General features: G+C 44.7%; 1 protein-coding gene across 1 annotated transcript in view; it reads left to right on the plus strand.

The window, feature by feature from the left end:
* Positions 1–22481, plus strand: part of LOC119379050 (dynactin subunit 1) — a 60558-nt gene that overhangs the window by 12871 nt on the left and 25206 nt on the right. The window contains exons 3-7 of the mRNA XM_037648191.1: positions 5514–7084; positions 8446–8698; positions 11221–11456; positions 15101–15322; positions 19146–19288. Of these exons, the coding sequence (XP_037504119.1) occupies positions 5514–7084; positions 8446–8698; positions 11221–11456; positions 15101–15322; positions 19146–19288 (2425 nt within the window). The remainder of the gene's footprint in view (positions 1–5513; positions 7085–8445; positions 8699–11220; positions 11457–15100; positions 15323–19145; positions 19289–22481) is intronic.

Here is a 22481-nt window from a genome sequence, read left to right on the forward strand (position 1 = left end):
CACATGATTAATGCAATCTTCCTTTGCAATGTTTACGTAACCATAAACTTTGGCGTCTTCGAGGGCATGGAAAGATCTACTGTCACCATCACAAAGTATTGTGGTGTAGCGCAACCCATGACGTGCCAGGGAGCGCTCAAAGAGGGCAACAGCCTGCCTCTGGTTCCATCTGGCCAGACTTACTTTCGGTATTTTTTTGGCACACCTGATTGGCTTTCCAGGCACTGTACCCAGGATCATTTTCTGGTGGTGCACGTTTGCAGCCATGGCAGAAGTTTGACAGTACCTTGAAGTCAAGCACATACCCCGAAAATAGCTCTATTACCGCACCCACACCAATATGAGACAAGTGGCCCCTAGTCATCCAACTGCCGTCGAAACAAACCGCGACGTTTCCAGTATTCCCGAAATGGAGCGTTTTGTACAGTTCCTTCACTGCTGAAGCAGAGTCGGACATCACCCCTTTGCAAGCCTCCATTGCAGCTGGGTTGAGCCTTTCCTTCAGGTGTCCTTGATATGTTTTATGATGCAGGCCTCTGTGGGATATTCCCATAGCAGAAAATAAGTCATTGAGCGCTGTTTGCCCATTACCGGTGCTTTGAACTGCACGGGCCGCGAGAATGTTGATCTCGAATGGATTGCACTTTGCCGTTCCAGACACGCGCCGCGAGCTCCACCAGGCTCAATTGCACCGCGATGCCGTAATCTTTCGCACCTCTGGAAATGGAAAGGGTACCTCCGCACTCGTTGCACTTAGCCCTGCTGCACAGTAGTTCGTTAACGAGATCGATGTTGACGACCGTGTACGTCGCGGCCGACGTTGAGGGGGCCGTGTCGTTGCGCATCGTTGCGAGGGTCCGCAGCTCCCGTTCAGTGGCCGAGAGAGACGATAATGCGGCAATTTTTTCGTCGGCTTTTTGTTGGAGCTGATCGCGATCATCGTTGCTGAGGAACGTTGTGTCGATTCTCCGTCGCTGGTCCTGGCTGTCAGGTCCAAGGGAGCCGGCGGTGGGCATAACGATACCGCCCGACGTCGTTGTGCCGGCCGTGGTCTCGTCGACCGATCCGCTTTCCGATAGCGCGCCGTTGCCCGATGTTATCACCGTCGGCGAAACGAAGGCGTCCGCTAGCCTTTTAACGCGTTTCCTGCGCCTTTTCCCGAACTTGTGGACGGTGCGGTACTTGCGGTACGGCGGCATGTCGCACGCTCGCGCTCGTCTTTATCCGATCAATCCGCTTCAAAATGGCGAGGCGACACGCGTGAACGACGCGCGGGCTGGCGCGGGCAGCTGAACACCTGCGCGTCGTGCGGACCAATGAGAAACCTCTATCCGAGCATTTGAACTTAGCGCGCGCCGCGCGGGCGGATCAGAAGCCTCCTCTTTACCACGTGATGACCACGTGATGCCAAGCAGCCAATGATGGGTTCGCATTCTGCTTTTACTATTTTGTGCTTTTGTCTGCTGTGACGCGCCACAGGAAGCTCGTTTTTGGCGGGAAAAAGAGCTGAAGGATCGCTCTTTCAAACGAATCCAAGATGGCCGCGTAACGGCGGCGGCCTGTGGAATGCGACGGCGCTGAAAATGGTCGTTTTTAGCAATGTTTTCGCGAGAAACCGTGTCGCATTAGCTTGTTTATGTGACAATTTCTTAAAAACTACGCGTGTGAAATGCCCAAAACTTCGGATATAGGTGGAAGGGACCCCAACAATAACGAAAATGACAGAATTTAAAAGTGCATTTTTTCGCGATTTTTTCGGTCCTAAAGACTCGCGTCCCCCCTTAAAGGAGTGTAGACGCCAAAATCGGATGGTAACCTTACACAAAACTGACTACAGCATGAGCTTTGTGTATTCGCAAGGAATGCTGTGACGAATTCGAGACAGCTTAAAGCTGATTTATTTGAATTTCGAAGTCTAGAAACGAAGCGTGTTTCTTTTACCAAACTTATTGCGATAACCATTAGTGAGAACATCAAAAGAGAGCTGCAAAAGGTGTGACATTAGAGATGTGTATGGTGAATACGGTGGTATGAAAACAATGGTTTTTCACCTCCACTTGCTTGTGTCCAGGCTCATGGTTGGGTTCCCGATGCTGATATAGACGGCATAATGGTTTTGTTGCCTGGAGACACGGCTGTGCGTGAAGGCACACATGTAAGATGTAGCAGATGGCAGATCGGTTTGCTAATGTCGCCACTCTGGTACTCTTTGTCATGTTGCTGTCACGTGATTGTCACACAGAGCTTTCCTACCTCTTGGTGGGAGTTTCTCAAATCCTAATCGGAAGCGTTTGGTGTCTACACTCCATTAAGCATCACATGTTGCATACAGTGTCTTCACGCAAATGAAGTGTCAAACATGCATAAGTTTATTTTGTTTTTCACATGAAAAGAATGTTGCATGTCAATTGTGTGGCAGAATGTCCTTCGATTTACCTATTGTAATGCTAAGCCTAAATGCCTAAGTAGTGCCCTTCTGGTATGAAGTGTTGCCCCTTGCCCGCATCAAAGCATGCATCACATGATTTGATTGCAAAACCGACATAGTGCTGTGGCAAAAGGGCACGCATAGAAACTGAGCTATACGGACAATGAAGTGCTACGGGCCACGAATAACATGTTACTACACCTCATGTGTATTTTACAAAACTTCATTTAAACAGCCAATATTGTCTGCAATTGACAAGAGGAAGGCGAGTGACTCTCGAATTTCTAAACTTTCCAGTGAATCCTCACTGATGTGTTGCTAACTACACTCAAAAGCATAAATTAAAAGCTTTTGTAATTGTAATTGTAATTGAGAACCCAGAGTGGCCGCCCTGGGTCCTCGAATTGCAATGACGAGGAGCCTTGAGCACTGCTGCTGCATAGGTCTTTTGCTGCTTACGGCCTACTGGAGTGTGGGTGCAGTATGTGTTCACTTCACTAAATCCAAAATTGAATGCAACTTTTTTTCTCTAAATCAATAAGTTGTGTAATTTAATAGAGACCAAAAGAGGGATGGGGTTAGATTTGTTCTTAGTCATAGGCATGGCCAGAGGGGGTGCCCTCCTAAATTTTTTAGTTTGCACCTGTACACATACACACATGCATGCACACACACAGAGACAGAAACACACTACACATACAAGTAGAGGAATTGGACTCCCCTCCCCCCTCCCTGATATAAAATTCTGGGTGCGTAGTGCTCCTGTTTCAAGTATTCGTGGAACACTTAAAGTTCCATCTTGGGAACCCACTTTGAAAACTCCTGCCCTAGATACACCGTCCATTTTGACTGGTGTTAAACCGCCATCTTGCCCTGACTTGAGTATACACAGCAATAGAGAATATACATTGTAGTGAGCTTCCTGACAGCATCTGTGAGCTCGCAATACATGGTCTAGTAGGCATTAATGATTTGAGCGTGTGCACTTGCTTCCACCCATGGTGTATGCATTGTACAATTATTTGTGTGCTTAATAATAGTTGACAATTATAAGAGGGGCATAAGCCATTCTAAGTTGCATTAATGATGGAATATACTCTGCACGTTGGCAATTGCAAATGACTTTTCTTTATGAATAAATAAATTAATTTATCCACAGTTTTCATTTCTGTGCATTTATTTTTCTTACCAATTTGGAGGCTTGGAAATACTCCCCCCCCCCCCCCCTCCCGATACACCTCCATTAGATAGCGATATACTACTTTACTGACCACCACTAATAACTTGTATCATTGGCCTCGCGTTTGACGCGGGTGCAGGCACAACATTTCTTCCCATTCTCACAGTTCTCTTTACTGGAGTACAGGCACAAAAATGTTGTCCTACTGTTTTTTTCTTCTTGTTTATTAGGTAGCTGTTGACTGCATAATTACTGTAAAGAGCCTCGATTCCTTGAGAGCATTACAAATAACATCAAGGCCTTTTATGCTACCCATTCTAAATACACATAAATCACAGTGAAACTTATAGTGGCATCTACTTGACAACTATGAAGATATGTTCACTTGGCAAGATGTTGTTTAATGATTGTGTGCCTAACTGTAGTCTTAATATTATGCGGACAGGTTTTTGTGTTCTTATGGTTTCCAAACATAAAAAATGGTGAGTAAACTGCTCCCTAATCTAAATTACATAATACATTACATGCTTGTATAAGAAAATTCTTGGGGGATACCATCTTATTTTTGTGATGGGCCTTCCACAAATGCTGCATCTTTTATTTTTTTAGTTGTGTTGGTATATCACTGTATAATCTTGCCGTTAGACTAGGCGGTGGGGCATAGAAAACAATCGCAATGCCTGCACATACTTTCCCACTTCTAGCAATAGATTTGCTCCAATATGGGCACTGCTCATGGTTGTTGTAGCTTACGTGTTGCTAGTTTTGCATCAGTCTTGTGATCATACAGCAGCGTATGCTAAAACATTTTCAGCACACTTTTGGTTGTTTGCTGCAGAAAGCCCATATGTCATATGCATGATAATATTGTGCACAGCTTTACATTTCAATAAGTATAGTGGCTAGATCGCAAGTTGGCTTCTTACTGTAAACAGCAAGAGGGAGAAGGACATTTGGCACATCGGAGATTATTTGCAACTTCCTTAAATAGTTTATGTGCATCTGTGTTGCTTTCTTTTCTCAATAGCACTGTTCTAATCTTTCTGGTCGTGTATCCATTGGATGTCAGTGCCACTAGCACAAAAGCAAAACGCTAAACAATGGAGATAGTGATCCCACTAGTAAGTGGTGTAAAAAAATGCGTGGCATTACGTTTCAAGCCTCAGCGCACAGTGTGCAAGTATTTTAAGATGTTCAAAAAAGATGAGCAAGCTTGCACAGAACTTTCTGACCATGAATAGCAGAAAAAGACTGGGTGATTCCTGTGCCTGTTGCAAGAGCTGTGCAAATGCATGGCAATAGTGCAAGACAATACGGTTGATGCATTTTGATATGGTATTCTCGGTGGGCTGCTGCTAGAAGTTTGTTTCAGTTTATTAATATAAGTTCAACATACAAGCATTGATTACAGATATTATGCAGATGAGTGCAAGTGACTTTCTTATAAGGTGTACTTAATTTTGCTTAAGTTGGCATTGCAAATCTGTTCAAGAAGTATGGTCGTGGCATTGTATTTAAGAGCCCAATTCTTAAGTTATGGCTTCTTGCTATGTTCATGTTTTACTTTCAGGTCTTTTTGTGTGTCAGTTTCAATATATAGTTTATTTTGCCTTACGTCATTTTTGTATACTGCAGTGTGGCCAGCTCTAATGTGAAGTTGCTATGTTTTTTATTGCAGCTTTTTTAGTAAGAAAGATAGTCCTTAGTTTTGTGTTCTGCCTCTCTTGCTCAGCTCGTTAGCAATGAACCAACATAAACTTCTTATTCTCATTGCTTTGTTGAAATGGTTGAGGAAAATGTGCCTGTTGGACTGCGCTTGCTGTGCTCCACATCACAAGGTCCTATCCAGCACTGCTGCCCGTAGTCGCAGGGAGTGCCTGCAATAAAAACTTGCTCTCTTTGCAGCCACAACCACTCCGGGCCCAGCTGCTGAGGTTGTAACACTTGAACAGCCAGAGCCCCTCACTCGCACCTGGGTAGTGGAAGAGGCTGGCCAGGACAAACAGGCTGCACAGAAGGAGCAGGATGCTGAAAAGCAGGCTCTCAAGGCCCAGATTGTAGACCTACAAGAGAAGCTGGACACCCTGATGCAGAAAAGGCAGGAGAGCAAAGCGCAACTTCGAGATTATGAACGCACACGACTGCAGCTCCAGCAGCTACTCGAATTCAAGACCAAGATCACAGAGTCCCAGGCTGAGTTGCAGAAACAACTGGCACAAGCACGGCGTGAGGCTCAGGAAGCTCATGACGAACGAGAGCGTCATGCTGAGGAAGTGTCCGACCTTGTAGAATCTATTGAGATGGCCACAGTGGAGAAGGAAATGGCTGAGGAGAAACTGGAACAGCTGCAGCAAGAGGTGGACCATTGGAAGGAGAAGTACGAAATGCTCGAGTTAGATTACAAAATTCTTACTTCTGAGTTATCTACAGGTGAACCCAGCAGTTATAAGGAACGCCAGTTAGCTCAAGAGAATGAAAAGATGCGTGAAGCACTTGTACGTTTACGTGACCTTACCACTCAGTTGAAGCATGAGAAGCAGCAGCACAAGAAAGAACTTGATCGATGTCGTGCTGAGGTACAAGAGCTGTCACGGATAAAACAACAGCTGGAGGAACGGTACCAACAAGCAGAGTGTTCCATTACAGAGTTGCAAGACCAACTGGACATGGCTTTGGGTGCAGAGGAAATGGTAGAACACCTGACAGAGAAGAACCTAGACCTGGAAGAGACTGTGCGTGACCTGCGTGAGGCAGTGGATGACATGGAGAAGCTGCATGATCTCAATGAGGAACTGCTGCAGCAGGCACGTGAGACCGAGCTTGAGCTGCGTGAAGAGCTCTCTCATGCACAAGTGCGCCTGGCAGACAGCCACAGGCGAGTTGAGGCAGCTCATGAGGCCCTGGCCGACTGTGAGCAGACTTTGGCCAAGTACCAAGCATTGGTGGCTCAACTTCGGGAACAAGCTCAGGGCTTGGAGCAACAGCTTCAGTCTGAGCCGACGCCTGTTGCTGTGGAAGCTAGCGAGCTCGCGCTGCGACTGGCCCAGGGCAAGGCGCATGCTCGCGCCGTCGACCTAGAGCTGCGACGGCTTGAAGTGGCTCAGGCCAATCGGCATGTGGACTACCTTACAGCCTTCCTTTCCGAGAACTTCCTAGCGCATGAGCATGAAGGTGTGCTAATGCTGCTGCTGGTAGCACGTCTTGCGGCCAAATGTGGCATTTTGGCCAAGCAACTGGAACAGCGTTGGGCAGGTGCAGCCCCAGGGCCAGGACAGCCCCTTGAGTCGGTGCAGTATGCGCATTCGTGCTTTGTACGGTTCCTTCTAGGCCGACTGCAGGGTCTTCTGCATCAATATGCCACTGCCTTGGACACTTGCAGTGTGGAATTGTTTGCCAAGACAGCTACTTTGTATCCTGAAATGATGGGCCACGAGAAGCTCTTGGACCTGTATGTACAGCTGCTTCGTAAGGATGAGGTGAGTTGCTCCTCATAGTGTTTGGCCTCGGGGCAACTTGAAGACTGAAAAAGTGTGCAACTGGATTACAAGAAAATGCATGCTTTCTTTTTTCTTTCTTGTTGCTTGGTGGCTATGCGAATGCATACACTGAACATTATGACAGTGAACAAATACTGGTCAACAGGGGCGTAGCGTAGCCCCCCCCCCCCCCCCAAATTTTCAATTTTGCTTGCGTATACATACACACACACATGCATAATACACATGCACGAATGTACATAAAGTATGGTTGAACACCCCCCCCCCCCCAAGAAAAAAAGAAAAATTCTGGCTATGCCCCTGCTGGTCAGCTTCCATTAACTTGAACGTCATGGTGCTGTTGATATTGATCTTAGTATCTGGTACATAAAATTAAGAGATGCAGAAATAATGCATCCAAAAACACAGGTGCTTTATTTTATACAAACTTCTGATGTGTCACTGAACCTAATGCATATCCAGTTTTTCTGAGTTTAAGGAGTGGAGCAGGAAAATAATGTGCACCCAAAACCCCATGTGTGATCAGCCTTATAACAAATGTTGCATTTCTTATGTTTACCTTCACAGTTTTAATGTTTATGTAAGGTCGTGTCCATCATAATTTTTTGCTGCTTTTTATTGCCACAGGCCACATGACATCATGTGTGTTTGATGTCTCCCATTTCCTGTGCTGCTAAGTTCTTTCGGAATATGCGACGACTAGCTTTATTGAAGAGAGTGCCTTTAGTAAACCATGCTTCATAATCTGCTGTGTTACTACAGCAGCTTGCCAATGTCGTGAATACTACAATGAAAACAGTACAGTTTTAAAGTGAGGCCTTCTTTGTTGACCTTCTTGTTGATTCACTTGGTTGGGCCAGTTTCTTGCTTAATTGACACTGCATCATAAGAAGTATGAAAGAAAAGGCGAAGCTGAAAAATGCATGCATGAAAGGTTCTAGTTGTACCCTGTGGCATCCTGTCTAAACAAAAATTCAATGCTCAAAGAAGGGCGATGTCACATGGCACTAGCATTTGGATTTGAGGCTTCAGCATCAGCTGGATGGTGTTACCTAACGGCAGGTGGAAAATGCAGACACAAAAATCTATGGCCTCCGATATTTATGGTCATCTTCCAGGCTGTGGAAAGGTACAATTTGCACATTGGGGGAATTTGTTGGCATTTTGTCACTTGAGTGAAAACCCTACACAGGTTATGAGTGTGGTGTAAAGCGACAGTAGAGTTAAACAGCTTGTGCTTGTTTGGGTGTGATATGCCGCTGTAAAGATGGTGACACTAGTCTTTCCTCTCACAGACAATGCTCCTTTTCATGCTTAATGCCACTCTTGTCTTTTTGCAGCTGGATGAGAATGTGTCCCTGGGGAACCTGGAGCGGGCACTGTCCTATTTCCAAAGTTTGTATGCTGTACACCTTTCCAATGAGCGGCAGGATGAAAGGCACTTGCTCGCCCAAAACTTGCGGTGCCTGGTGCTAGCCTGTGAGGCTGTGAAGTGTGCCTTGGGCTTTGTGCGCCATGTTCTTGGTGCACAGGGTGGTGACCTTGCTGCCTTGCTTGATGCTGCACTTGCCTCTGCCTCTGATTTGCTGCAAGGTATGGTAGCACTTCTGGGTCTCTTCCCTTGCCTTTTTTTTTGCCATATAATGACCTTGAGATGTAATAAATTACTCATGATTACCTTATTTGCTGGAATCGAGTCTAGCTTCCTTCTCAATGCCATTGAGAAGAAAGAAGCCAGTTGTGCTTGAGAAGATGATTTCGCTGCTCGAAAGCTGCTCGAAAACAAGCGCATCGATTAACAGGTGACAACATGCACAAAACCGTCTACAGAGCGCGCGTAGTGTGCACATGGTCCCAAAATAGACCGTTCTCGGGCACGGCGCCGCACGACCTCGTCTTTACCAACTTCAGGCTAGATCCAATCGAAGAACCATTGGCTCTACATTTCACGGACCACAAAGCAGTAATAATGAAGGCAAAACAGAATCCACAACTGAACACGACATTCGAGTTATAACCAATACAACACGTTGTATATAACTGTACACACGCGTTGTCACTCATTTACATGTGCGAGTGGGCAATGTCACGGAAGATTCACGGTTATCAAACGATGCCCAGTGCTTCGCCCACTCATCATCATTCACTTTGTGGATATGCGTGGATGTTACAGTGCTGCTGTAAATGGCATACTTGCTTGATTTCGCGGCATGCATCCACAAGCAGAAAAAAAAAAACACGTGACCTCCTTCGAGCAAGCGAGCGATGACGTCATCAATTTATGTGAAATATACAGAATGGTAAAGGCATTCCGTATAGTATTTCTCATACGTAAGAACTCATGAAAGAAGGTAGGCTGTGCAGACATTTACACAAGAGAATAGGAAACCAGACAACACAAAGTTGGCTTATTTCATGACAAATCCCTACAAACTAGCTCATCTTTCTGTTTTTATAAGAATTTGCCCTGAAATATTGCTGTAGTGGAGTTTTTGGTAATTCATGCATAATTTCCAATGCACAGAGCAACAATGACAAAAAGAAATGGTGCATGCACACAGTGCTGACTTAACACCAAAAGATATACCAGTGGAATAAAACTTCTGGAAACAATAAGGAACGTAAGTAATAAGTGACAGGGAATTTCAACAAATTAACGAGCGGCACTAAGAGTGAAAGGAATTCCTAGTACCTGATATAGGCTGATTCAGGGAATGTTTGAAGCTTTTGGACAGAACGAATGAATCGTCACAGGGGTTGAGTGAGGGTTTTTCACATGGTATTTGTATTGGACATGGATGACCTTCCTTTTGCGTCCGATGCTTGACATGTTTCTTACCGGAAGGACCACAAACTAGGTCAAGGTTTATAAATGCTAGAGGTTAAACAGAGAATGAAGTGTTGAACAATGAACAGGCGACAATGCGAGCATTTGCAGGGCTGATTGCATACAACTTCTTTAACACCGACTGCAAGGCTATTGTTTTTTATGATCTGTACAATTTGCTTTAAAATATATTTTATTCTTACAGCCTTTATTCTGTGCCTTATATCTCGCAATGTTTTCATGCGTTTTCATTCAAATAGAACAGTTGTAATGTAGATCAATAGTGGTTGCCGAGACAGTAGATTATACAAATTGAAGTTTGTTAAAAATATTTGTAAAGAGACCTTAAGCTTTTGCAGTACAAGCTACAAAAAGATATATAGGGATCTTTAAAGTCAAGTTTTATTGTGCCTTAGTAATCATATGATAATGTATTAAATTAAATATGATCATTAAGTGTGCTTGAGCCACCCATTATACACATTGTTGGCAATGTAAGCAGCAGTTCAAAGCCTGCAAAACAATTGGTGTACTCAACTGAATCATGGTTGACTTGCTCTAGAATATTAATGTTTATATCCCCTATAACTTGAATTCTTTCACGTGATATGTTGATTAAAGTATTATGTATTGCTGACCAGAATTTAATTAGAACTAACAGACAGTTATGCCAAGGAAAGTATAGGGGACGTTACTTGTAGTAATTAGGATATAAATGTGAAGAAAGTGGACGAAAAGATAACTTACCGCCAGCAGGGACCGGCGCCACAATCGGCGCTCACTAACACTCCCAAGTTTAAATGCACATATATACCCCATAAAGTGGACGGGAGGATGACCGCCGCCGTAGCTCAGTGGTAGAGCATCGGACACGTTATTCGAAGGTCACAGGTTCGGTCCCTGCCGGCGGCAAGTTATCCTTTTGTCCACTTTACTTTCTTCACATTTATATCCTAATTACTACAAATAACATCCCCTATGCTTTCCTTGGCATTATTGTCTGTTAGTTCTCATTAATATAGTGTTTAACAACGAAAAACGAGTCCCTAAAAGCCACCTCCTTTCCTTTGACAAGAATTTAGAAACAGAAGCTGGTGAATTATGTATACTACATCCTGGAATAGTTTTTTGCCATCAAGTGACATAAGTACTTTATCATTCTAGGAATCTTGAAGAGCATTCTAGAGGCGATTCGGAGGAATGTCTAGTGCGTGGCAGTCTATTCAGTTGTAGTTACGGTGTACAGCCCATTCATTGATTATATGTTGGGTGGGTGCGTTGGTTGCAGCGGTACGCAAGGTTCGCCGGCGGATGCCTCATGATGAAAGCCCCATCACATTGGGAGCAGACGCTAAGGAGCAGCTGGAGGCTGAGGTGCGCAGCCTGGGCCAGGTGGTGCAAGCAGCATGTGCACTGCAGCGTGCAGTTTCATCCCGCATTGAGAACGAGCTCCAGTTACCTCTGGACAAGATGAAAGAACTGGCTCACGAAGCCACTGACCGCGTCTATGGCAAGGAGGACCAGGTAGTGAGGGAAAAAAACACCCATTGCTTTGTCTTGTCATGAAATGCCATTTGGCAGATTTGCATATTTCTGTGTTTAAATAGTTTTCACTACTTCACTTGTCTTTTGAGCCATTTCCATACAACATTGCCTGGCTGAAGAGAAGAGTAAAGAGAAATGTCTAAGGAACTTTCCCATTTTTAAGTTTTGATAGAATGTTTCCGGTCTGCCGCAAGAATATTCATAAAGGTCTAGTAATACTGGAGAGCAAAGCAAATGAGCCGTTATGAGGTGATGGTGCGAGTAGGTAAGCAGCCCTCCTTGCGTGAAGCTCAGTTCTTTTTCTTTTTTTTATTAGTGTCTGCAAGTGACATTCCTCTTTGGCCTTCTTCCATGTAGGAGCAGAGCCCACACAGTATTTGTCATTATCCTCACTTTCATTCTTTTTTCTACGTTGTTTTCTTGCTTTGCACACTGTGTTTTTTGAGGCAGTTTTGCATGTTTCGTATTTTATAAAAATGTTCGGAGTTATTTGCGTTAGTGTTGGCTGTTTGTGTGCCGAAAGCGGTCCATGCAATAGGGAGGCAGGTGTCCATGATAGCGTTTTCTGATGCACAATGTTTGAGATGGGGCACATAGGCATTCATTTGAACTTTCAGCTGTTTTTCGGGGTGTATAATGGTGCAATGCTTTGCAGATACAGTTGTGGCAAATCAGTTCTGCGGGATCCCGCAAGGTGGCGGAAAGGTTAAGAAAGGGAAAATAGACAACCACCCGTTTATAGCACGAAGCGGATTTCTCAGAAATACAGTTGTCATCGTGTGTTCTATGGCATACACTTGTTTGCTTGCAGAAGAGGGCCCTTTAAATTGATGTGAAGTACAGCTCGTTTCTGCATGTCTATTAAGAAAGACAACAGTGCTGCCCATATACCTTTGTAGTGTCACTTGGAGTACAGTGGCTGTTCGTACACCACTGCCTTTACACATTCAACTAATTTCGGTACCTCTAAGCAAGCAGGCATAGTTTTGCAGCAAGGATTTGTTGACTGACACTCTTTGCTCAGTGCATCTGGTGCTTATAAAACTGATCTTGCGTTCACCTAACTTGTGACTGTGATGTCATATGCACATGTGGCAAAACTGCAGTCACAGCTCCAAGCTGTTATTTATAAGGTGCTGTGTTGAATGGTTTGTTAGCACTGCATCTGTCCGCCTGCTTGGATAAAGAGATGGAGATTGCCTTTTTGGAAGCAGCCACGTGACATTTTCACTAGAAGCAGCATCGGTTGGGCATGGTGTAAGAATTTTCTTAAGAAGAAATTGTTGAAGTTAGCACATTGTTGCCTTTGGGTGCATTCGCACCAGTGACCGAAAGGGGTCACAAATGGTTCCTTTGGTCGAACAGCAACCCTTTTGGTGCAGCCGTTAACGGACTGATTCTCCAGCTCCGCGACTGGAGTCACAGAGCTACTGAACCAGTCAGTGGCGCAAGGGCATGATGGAATACCTTAGAGGTTATTTTTATGGCCGTGACAACGAAATAGACGTAAACAGAAGCGATCGCAGGTGCGATGAAAAGCGGGTTGCAGTCGCCGGTGTAATCATCGGTCACTGTGATGATTACACAGGCATGTTGATTATAACAACACACCCAACACAGTAGAAATACGCAGGCATTGAAAACGCTAGGCTCTTTCTTTGTTTGCAACATGGGGTAAGTTGGCAGAGATATATAATACTGTTTGAGCAACTGTGAACATGTGTGTGCACACACACACACACACACACACACTCACACACGCACGCACGCGCGCGCACATACGCACGTCTGCCCATTCGGTGTGTGAAATTCGGTGCATGTCGCATTGAGATACTATAAAAATGAGGCGAGTTTGTGTATAATGATGAGTGGCTTTCGCCTACTCATCTGCCATATCATTTTTCTTGATTCCGCAGTGACTGGGAATCCACTGAAATGCCATGTGATGATCTGACTTCATAGCTTCTGAAAGCTCTTTTAAGATTGTTGATTCTATATGTATAACTATTTTTCCTGAAGTGGCATTTTCCACACAGGCAAGAGCCGCCAGGGAATCCGTAATTACAACCCACCTTCTTGGCGTCGTTGACAGTTTAATAAAGCTGATGGCTAGCAAAATGGCTACAAGCTCCGATGTTGTTGAATAGAAAAGACGCTCCAGCCGACATGCATATTCTTCATGTAACTCCGGAATCGTAAATGCTGATGTCGCAGTCTCTTTGGTGATGGAGCCATCAGTGTACACGAAAGTGTAGCCCTGGTACCTGTCAAACAGGTGATGTGAGGCCAACTGCAGTGTGGCAAAGGCTGGTACGTCATGTTTACTGCGAAGTCCTTCTAGTGACGTTTCAATAGTTGGTAGCTCTAGCAACCAGGGCGGGTAGTTTAAATCCGGTGGCCAATGTGTCAACGCAGGAAGTCGTGAAATGGTCTGTTGGTACACATGGGTGTATTTGCGTTCCGGGACGGTTTTCAATTTGTGATATGAGTGGATGTAAAGGGTGTTGCGTGACTAGGCGAAAGAGGTGCCGACAGGTCTCCACATTTCGAATCACATTAAAGTTGGGTTCTCATGCCTCTGCTAATGTCAGGGAACTTGATGTTGCCTGTGGAACTCCCAGACATACGCGCAGGCTTCGTGCTTGTAGCAGCTGAAGTCTGTGTAGAGACGTCTGATAATGTTATGGAGAACTGGCGCGGAGTAGGCAACCTTCTGTCGGATAAGAGCGCAATGGACGTGGAGTAGTGACTCCGACATTCCGCCCCATTTTGTTCCCGCTGTGGCTTCTGTGATATAGTGTGAACTTTCAACAGGAGTTGTTTTTCAAAGTTGTCATTGCTGATTCTTCCATGTTTCTTCGATAAGAGGTCAGCTGCTACACTGAAACTCTCTCAATGCATGCGTTGGAGGGAAGGGCAGTATTATAAATTAGGAACACCTTGCACACCAGCTCGCAGTTGTGCAGTGCTTCAAGGCTAGTAGTGTCCGTGTCCTCTATGAAGCATCGCACTTTGCTGTTGCTGGCCCTCGGGGAAGGCGTTGCAGGTAAGGCCAAAAGAAAGATGAAAAAATAGGCTCTGTAGGGACCCCCCCGTCGCTACAGAGTGGTCGCATATTTTTCGGGACGAGAACTGGTTACAACTTGATTGTGGAAAAAAAGTAATTGATTACTGGTACTCAATTACTACAAAATGTAATTGGATTACCCAGAACATTACAGTTTTCAAAAAGTAATCGACTATATTACAAAATTATTGGAAAATGTAATTGATTACGAGTAATCGATTACTTGTAACACATTATGTACAACTCTGGCGGTCACCTCCTTTCATTGAGGTAACTGCTGACTGGTGGCAAACAAAGGACCACTGCTGGCCAATGGGGCAGACTGCTGACCAACCTTGGTGGAATGGGGGAACAGTGACAATGTTTTATGACCAGCCACCACTCTGCCCGGGTGGCAGAAAAGAGAGGCCAGAGTTTTCCGAATCGCAGTGGTGTCACTCAGCTGCATCAGGAATGGCTGAACTTGCGTGATGTTACTACTGTAACACGTTGCATTTGTTTGGGACTGTAGCATAAGGATTGTGCAAGCCAAATGGAATGCAAGCATTTCTCGCAGGGGCCTGACTGCTTGCGTGAAGCACTGGCAGCTGCTGTGAGCACATTGGAGGGCATGGCTGATGCAGTACAGCCACAAGAACCCCAGCCCAAACCTACAGCCCCTATCCAACTGCGAGCTCAGGCAGCACGCCAACAAGCACGTGATCTTGAAGCTGTGCGTGCCAGTTTGGAAGCTCGAGAGAATGACATCATTGCCCTCAAGAAGGCACTGAAGATCAAGGTATGTACACATTTTACTACACACTGTATCAAATGTCTAATCTGGGAAAAAGTAAGTTATTATACCTATGCTGTATTGCTATTCACTATGTTAACTATGCCAGTGTCTGGGTGACTTCTCCGAATCTGATGCACTCTTGTGGCCTCGCAGACCAAGGTAGTTGTGCTGTAAAGCGTGCGATACTTTTCTATTTTTTCTGGAAATTTCTAAAAAGTTGCCATGCTGGGAAATCACCCACTGTGGTAGCTTAGCGGCCAAGGCATTAGTGGCTCAAAGTGTTCATAACGCCTTTGGCAACACAGGTGTGCTCACTTGTCTAGCAGTACATTCGAGTGGTTGTTTCAGAGCGGTCTGGAGGCTCTGAAAAAATGGAGTAAAAGAGCAACTAAACATTAAGACTAAAATAAGCGGGCCAATACATAAGGAAGGAGGAACATGACTTGCATAACTACTTGTTCTCATTGTAGAGCTTCAAAGCTGTAAAATTCATCACTGTCAACATGGTCAGAGCACTCTCAAATGACCACCCGAATAGGCCATAAAGTAAATCATTGGAACTCATCTTGACCTTTGCAGTTGCAAGAGGCGAAGCCACAGCAATCAGTCAGGTCAAGACAAAACAGATCGACAAAACTAACAAGAAAGCTATAAAGTTACAAACCCTGTGGCTTTGCCAAGGTTGCTCAATGCTCTTGGCCTTGTGTGCCACTGACGGTGGTGTTGCTCGGGTTACATGAATAGGGTAGCCCATGCATCTCTCCTGCATGTTCCAGCTAAAAATATATGCATTTTCATTTGTTTTGCTCACCCTTTGCCTGCGTGTTCTCATAGCACGGCACTCTTGAAATTCTACCTGTATTTTTTCACGTGTTAGTTTTGTAAATATCTCCGTTATGGGGTCAACAAATGTACACAGCCATTTTTATTTAATGCGTATAAGCACAGCCGTAGCAGTTGGGAACATTATCTTGTGGCTCAGTAGCGTAACTAATTGGTCCAAGTGACATTGAAACATCTCTTATGTGAGTGTGAATGTCGCACCAAGTGAGTGAATAAGAATCTATGCACATTTGGAAATGAAGCATGATCTTAAGGGGCTCATCAGCCAAATTTTGTGTCGATTAGGTGGACATTTTGTCAAGTTGAACGCAGATGATATATTTTGCTCATAATTATAGTTGCACAATGTTCCTGCATAAATTGTTAATTTACAGCATGTTACATTGGCATGGTGCTCTTTGGCCACATTTGGCCCTTGCACCATGAAACACCACTCACAATGTTATCATTATAAAATGTAGTGGCACCAAAAATGGTTAATTTTTTATGAGCAGTTCATTGCAAGCATTAGTCATAGCTTGCTCTAACGTGTTCGCAGTAAACAGTATCATGTTCGCAGTAAACTTTTCAGTACAAAAACCTTGTTTACTTAGGTTACCATGATCACATTATTTCTATTCAATGCAATTGCAGGCTGCCAGAACCTACTCAGATAACAGCATTTTATCAGTGTATGAATAAAAATAGGTTCTATAAAGAAAGAATGGAGGAAAACCTGTCATCATATTTAATTGCTTCGTTGGCCATCCACACTTCTTTTTGTGTGTGTTGAGCACTCCAGTTACCTAAAGTGACACTAAAGGCAAATATTAAGTCGACGTTGATTGTTGAAATAGCGGTCCAGAAACCTCGTAGCGCTACTTTTATGCCAAGGAAGTGCTTATTTTGAAATAAGATAACGTTTTAGTGGTCCGCATCGCGTTAGCGCACTTCAAATCACCCGCCTGAAATCCGACTTTCATACGTCACTGCTGCCGTGCCCAACGTTGCTCGCCTTTACTGCGCGGCTGCCGACACTAGTAGCAGCCGAGCGAAAGTAGCGGGACCCACAGCAGCAACAACGGCCATCGAAGCCATTGAAGCTTGCCGCAATCGCCGCAATGGATGTGGACGGAGAACTTGACAACGAGACATGGGATCGCGACGCTGGGCTCCAATTCAGCGACTTGAGCCCCGATGAACACGGTATGCTGCTGAGGGCTCGTAGTGCTGGCGTCGTTGCATGCGGCATTTTGTCGAACTGTCTGTCAGAGCATCATTCACGAGCGCGCAAAACACACGCGGCAGTACGCGATCCCGAAACTACCACTGAGACGCGACCGCGTGAGCGAAGTAGGGCGCCGGGCGAAGCGCAGTTCGGCGAAAACGGAACCTTTGAACCATGCGCGCTGTTCCCCATGGCAACGCCACAGAGGTTCTTTTTTCCATGAATCAAACGGAAACGAACAAACAGCATTTTATTACGTCTTTTGATGCACGGAAGGTTCTTTTTTTATTGCTGCTAGTTTGATTACTAGTGATTTATTGCAGGCAGACTCTTATACGTCATCGGGATCACTTCGAAAATGTCCCACTCGTGGCGCTCATCGTGTGATACATTTAGCTTAATTTCTCGGTAACTAGGGCACTGCTATTGACAATATTGCCGTTTTAGAAGTTGTCATACATTGAGCTTTCACTCTGACATAAATTGTTATTTGCCTTTAGTGTCCCTTTAACCCTTTCAGACGCCACCTATGAAGAACTGTCTGTAAATGCATCAAATCGATACAACGTTACTTCAAGGCACTCGATAGTCTATTGCAACAAAAATAATGTCATAATGGGTTCATTTATGTGTGTTATAGTAATTAATTGTAATTAAATATATATTTATTGTAAAGTCATTCATGCTCTGTTTTTGCAATAATAGAAAGAAATCCTACACCGGAAATATAGTGCTAATTTGTTTTCGGGTATGTCCATTTGGAGCAAAGAAAAATTATACTTTTGACATGGCTCGTGGGAAGGGGCACGTTGAGCAGTGTATTGCCTTCAGCAAACTGATCATATACAACAGAACACAACAAAATGAAGTTAAGACAAATTTATTATGCGCTGAATTCATTTCATCCAAAGTTCAATGTATCTTGCTCTCTCTTAGTCCCTAGCCATTACAAATCGCAAAAACAAGTGGTGTACGCAATTGTGTACATAGCGTGTCAAAAGGTTAATCCGCTAAGTACAAGCGAATTCAATCTTCTCTGTTTTAATTTCTTAGCTTCAGATATGTATGACGTGCTTACAGAATGGATTCTGCAGAAAACAGTGACCTAACCAAAGGCATAGTTGCCGGTTTTTCTTACGTGCTTTAGGGATAATTTTCATCGCTGGAAGAACCTCACTGGTGAAATGTGTTCCCCACCCATGGTAGGGGCAAGGAATGTGCAGTCAAGTACCCGCATGTGAAGGTTGGGTGTTCAGTCCCCATCGATGGCGAGTTTTATACACATCTATGCATTTTCCCTTTGCCTCATGATCATGTCGTGGTTTTGGCTTGTAAAACCCCAGAATATAATCTTTATTTCATAATTGCTACACATCAAATAGGAAGTACAAATAATGATCCCTAATTTTTTCCTGGCTTTATTATGTGTTGGCCACGTATGCTCGTGTCTAGCAAAAAAAAAAAATGGCCCCTCGATTTGCTTCTCTTCTTTAGCCTTCGTTGGGAGATTGTTGTTTTACGCTTTGCGAAGCACACATGCAGCGAAAATGATGAGAAATGTACAAGGCTTGAAATATGTAGCTGCACTAAGTAAGCAAGAACTGTCAAAGGAAGCTTGAGTGCTCTGCATCAATACAGTGTGTGTGTGTGCTTTTTTGTCGAGCCTGAAAGTTCTGTGGAGTAGTATTATTAGTTTTCTTTTTTCGTTAAGATGTAGTAATAGCTTATGTTTCTGTATAATGTGGCTGGTGCTGGGGTGGCCCCTATGTTTTGCAGAGTGAAGAATGCAGTGAAATGTGTGTTCGTAAAGACATGGCAGAGAAGAAACTGGAGGTACTGACTCGGGACAGTGATGAAAGAGTAGACAAGGTTCAGAGACAGCTGGATGAAACAAGGATGCGGCTGCGCAAGAAAGAAAAGTATGTAAATTTTATCTGACCTTTGTGGTACAAGTTGAAATTTATAGAATTGTCGTAACATTTTGCTGCTGTGATTTTTTTTAAGTTTTAAAGTGTCGTGGAAGTGATAGGGGCCACCACCTTGTGAATGCTCGCTTGCACAAATGCCCCTAAAACTGTCTGTGGCAGTGGCATTACAAATGGCCGAAAATCCCTATGTCACATTCACTTCATTTCCATCATTAATATGTTAGAGCTTGCATTTTCCTGCCAGTGTGGGCCGTGCTCTGTTGATTAAAGAGATGTCATTTCATGCTTTCATAGTATTATTTTCTTCTGGTGTGAATATAGAAATTGGCAGTGGTCAGTGTTTAGTATGTAGCTTGCTGTGCTCACTTGATTCACTGTCTAGGCGACTTTCGTTTTATTTGGCTGTCTCCTTTCTTAACCATTATGCTTGCCTGTGTCAGTTGATAGAATTTAGCCAAGAGCTATTTGTTACAGCTTGATATCATTGGGCAATGCGAGAGTTGATGGGAGCTTCAAGTGGCTTTATGAGTGAGCAGGTTTGGAGTTGCATAGTTAGTTCTCTGCTGCATGTGAAGGTGTAATACTAAGGTTTGACCTCCCCGGTGGTCTAGTGGTTATGGTACTCGACTGCTGACGCGAAGATCGTACGATCAAATTTCGGCCGGGGCGGCTACATTTCGATGAAGGCGAAATGCTAGAGGCCCGTGTACTTAGATTTAGGTGCACATTAAAAATTTCCAGAGCCCTCCACTACGGCATTCCTCGTAATCATATTGTGATTTTGGGACATAAAACCACAACAATTATTATAATATTGACTAAGGTTTAAAGGGCCAGTAAGCAGGCTTCGACTTTTTTTCTACACCCCCCAAACAAGCTTGCCAATTCGTACAGTAGACCGCGGCGATCACATTTTCTGAATATTACAGCGCTGCACGCCGCGCAGACCCTCCATTTCGAAAAACAGTTCCCGCACTTTTTTCCTTCGCCGGACCAATCCCTCGTACGCGCAGTGACGCGAACTTGCCCATAGGCAACTTGACGTACCACTGAGCTCGTCGATTGGTCTAAACTAGGTCTCAACAAGTTAATATCACTTCCTGTTCCCACCCACCGCTACGAAACTGCGCCTTGTTTCTTGGCCCTGCAGTGATGCGATTTCGGCCACGCAGTTGTCGGGTTGTCGCGCGTATATTCCTCGCACTGCATAGCACCTGCACGCACTTCACCTTCGATATGAGCAACACGTGGAGGAACAGGGAGGAAGCGTTGTCGGCTGCAAATCGAGCAGAGAAAGGGGGAATCTCCGGTAGCTCTGACGGGTCACCCTTGCTTGGTTTTCCTATTGCACGCGTGGCAAACGGGGTTCTTTTCTCTCGCGCCCCTTCGTCGTCTTGGAAAGCAAGCACGCATTCCTGCTGCATTGTGAACTGTCACAAAGGTTCAAAAATACCGAGGAGCTGAAAACTGCCCGTCAAGTTACGGAGCATGTGCGACAGTGTAAACAATAAACAACCAGGAGCCGCAGCAAGCGAAAGGGCAGTGCGAGTGATCGAGCTCGCCGATGACGTCAATTGATGATGTCGTGTCACGTCGCCGAAGTGGGCGGAGTCACGACAACGGGCTACGCCTTCTCCTCCCTGTGGCGGAGAAGGGTGGCGAGGCCGCGCGAAAATTTGAAACCAGCTGAAATGGATGTTGTAACACCTGTAACTTCCTTATTATAGCACGTATTCGCAAAATTCTTGTGGCAGCATGTTCACATAGTAAAAGCACACGTATTTCTCTTCATTACAATTTTGGACCTCGGGGTTGTTTACTGGCCCTTTAAGGTGACTTGCATACTCTCAGTAATTCTGGCCACAATGGTTTCAGACACAGAAAGCCGTGAGCCATCACCGTACGTAATTCAGCATGCAGCTGTGCACGTGCTCAGCCTCCAAAGGCCTTCAAGGGTTGTGTAGCATGTATGAGCAGTAGACACCCTTCTCTGCCTTCGTATTTGGAAAAGGAGCAGCACAATGTATGAGCTCTCATCATTAGTTCAAGGCACCATAGACGACCTCAAGTCCAAGAGAGACCCAAACAGGACAGTGTAAAAAAAAGGGCGGGGGGGGGGGGGGCAGTTGATTTAGCCTGCCCTGTTCAAATCCACATGCAATGAAGCTCCTTCACCTCTTAGTCTTTCACCCACTGCTCCGATGTGCACAACGTGCAGGTCTCCCTGGGCCTCGTCCACCCTCTTTCCGTGAGAGCATGCAATGTCCGGAATGTTGTCAAGAATTTCTGGCTTAACTCGTCTCTGAGGCTTTTCTTGGCTAGGCTGTAGCCGGAAGTGAATTGAGAGTTAGGAAACAGGAACTGGAAGTGAACAAAAAGTCCAGAAATGGGAACCTGAAGTGAACATATGACTTGAAGTGCATGCCCAGAAGTCTGTTGAGTAAATGAAAGCGGCATAGTGGAAGTTACTTATGATCTGCCCAAGGAGGTTTAAATAAAACTTGGTGGAGTGAAGGCTGCCTATACTTACCAATGGGCCGCAGTGAAGCCGCACCGCGCGCGCGGCAGCCATCTTGCCATGGGCAAGAAACGGGAGCCAAAGCGGGCCCACCGCGCTGACCGCGTTTCTCCACCGTGGTTTTTAACGGTTATGGCATGCATTTAGAGAGAAGTTGTCAAGAATAAGAAGCCAAATGGTCGATAAGAATGCAGTCAGTTTTATTCTGTTTCTTTTGGCATTTTCCTTGCAAGCATGCACACCGAAGAAGGGTCAGTATCACTGCTTTTTTAAAAATAATTATCCTCGTAAGAGCACACCTCACTTCTTGGCACTCATTTTTCTGTTTATTTCATTCGTCATGTGACTGAGTCTTATGCATATGTGGAGTTGGGCCACTTTCTTTGAGCTGAATATAAATGTGGGTATCCAAAGCTCCACACTCAAGGATATGCTCATCAAGGCTTGAAAGCCATTTCTTTTCTCAAGACAAGCTCAAAACCTCCAAAACCAATAGTTTTGGCTTTGCAAGGATGAGCTTCAAATATGGGCATTCATCTTGCAGTTGACACTATTTCAAAGGATATATAGCTTTTCGATACTATTTCGTTGCCTCGGCTCTCTCTTATCCTGTCAATGAATCAATTAAAAACGCCCAAGTGGCATCCTAAGTCGTAAGTTTAAGCC

This window comes from Rhipicephalus sanguineus, chromosome 1 (genome assembly GCF_013339695.2).
Source record: "Rhipicephalus sanguineus isolate Rsan-2018 chromosome 1, BIME_Rsan_1.4, whole genome shotgun sequence".
Classification (NCBI taxonomy): Eukaryota; Metazoa; Arthropoda; class Arachnida; order Ixodida; family Ixodidae; genus Rhipicephalus; species Rhipicephalus sanguineus.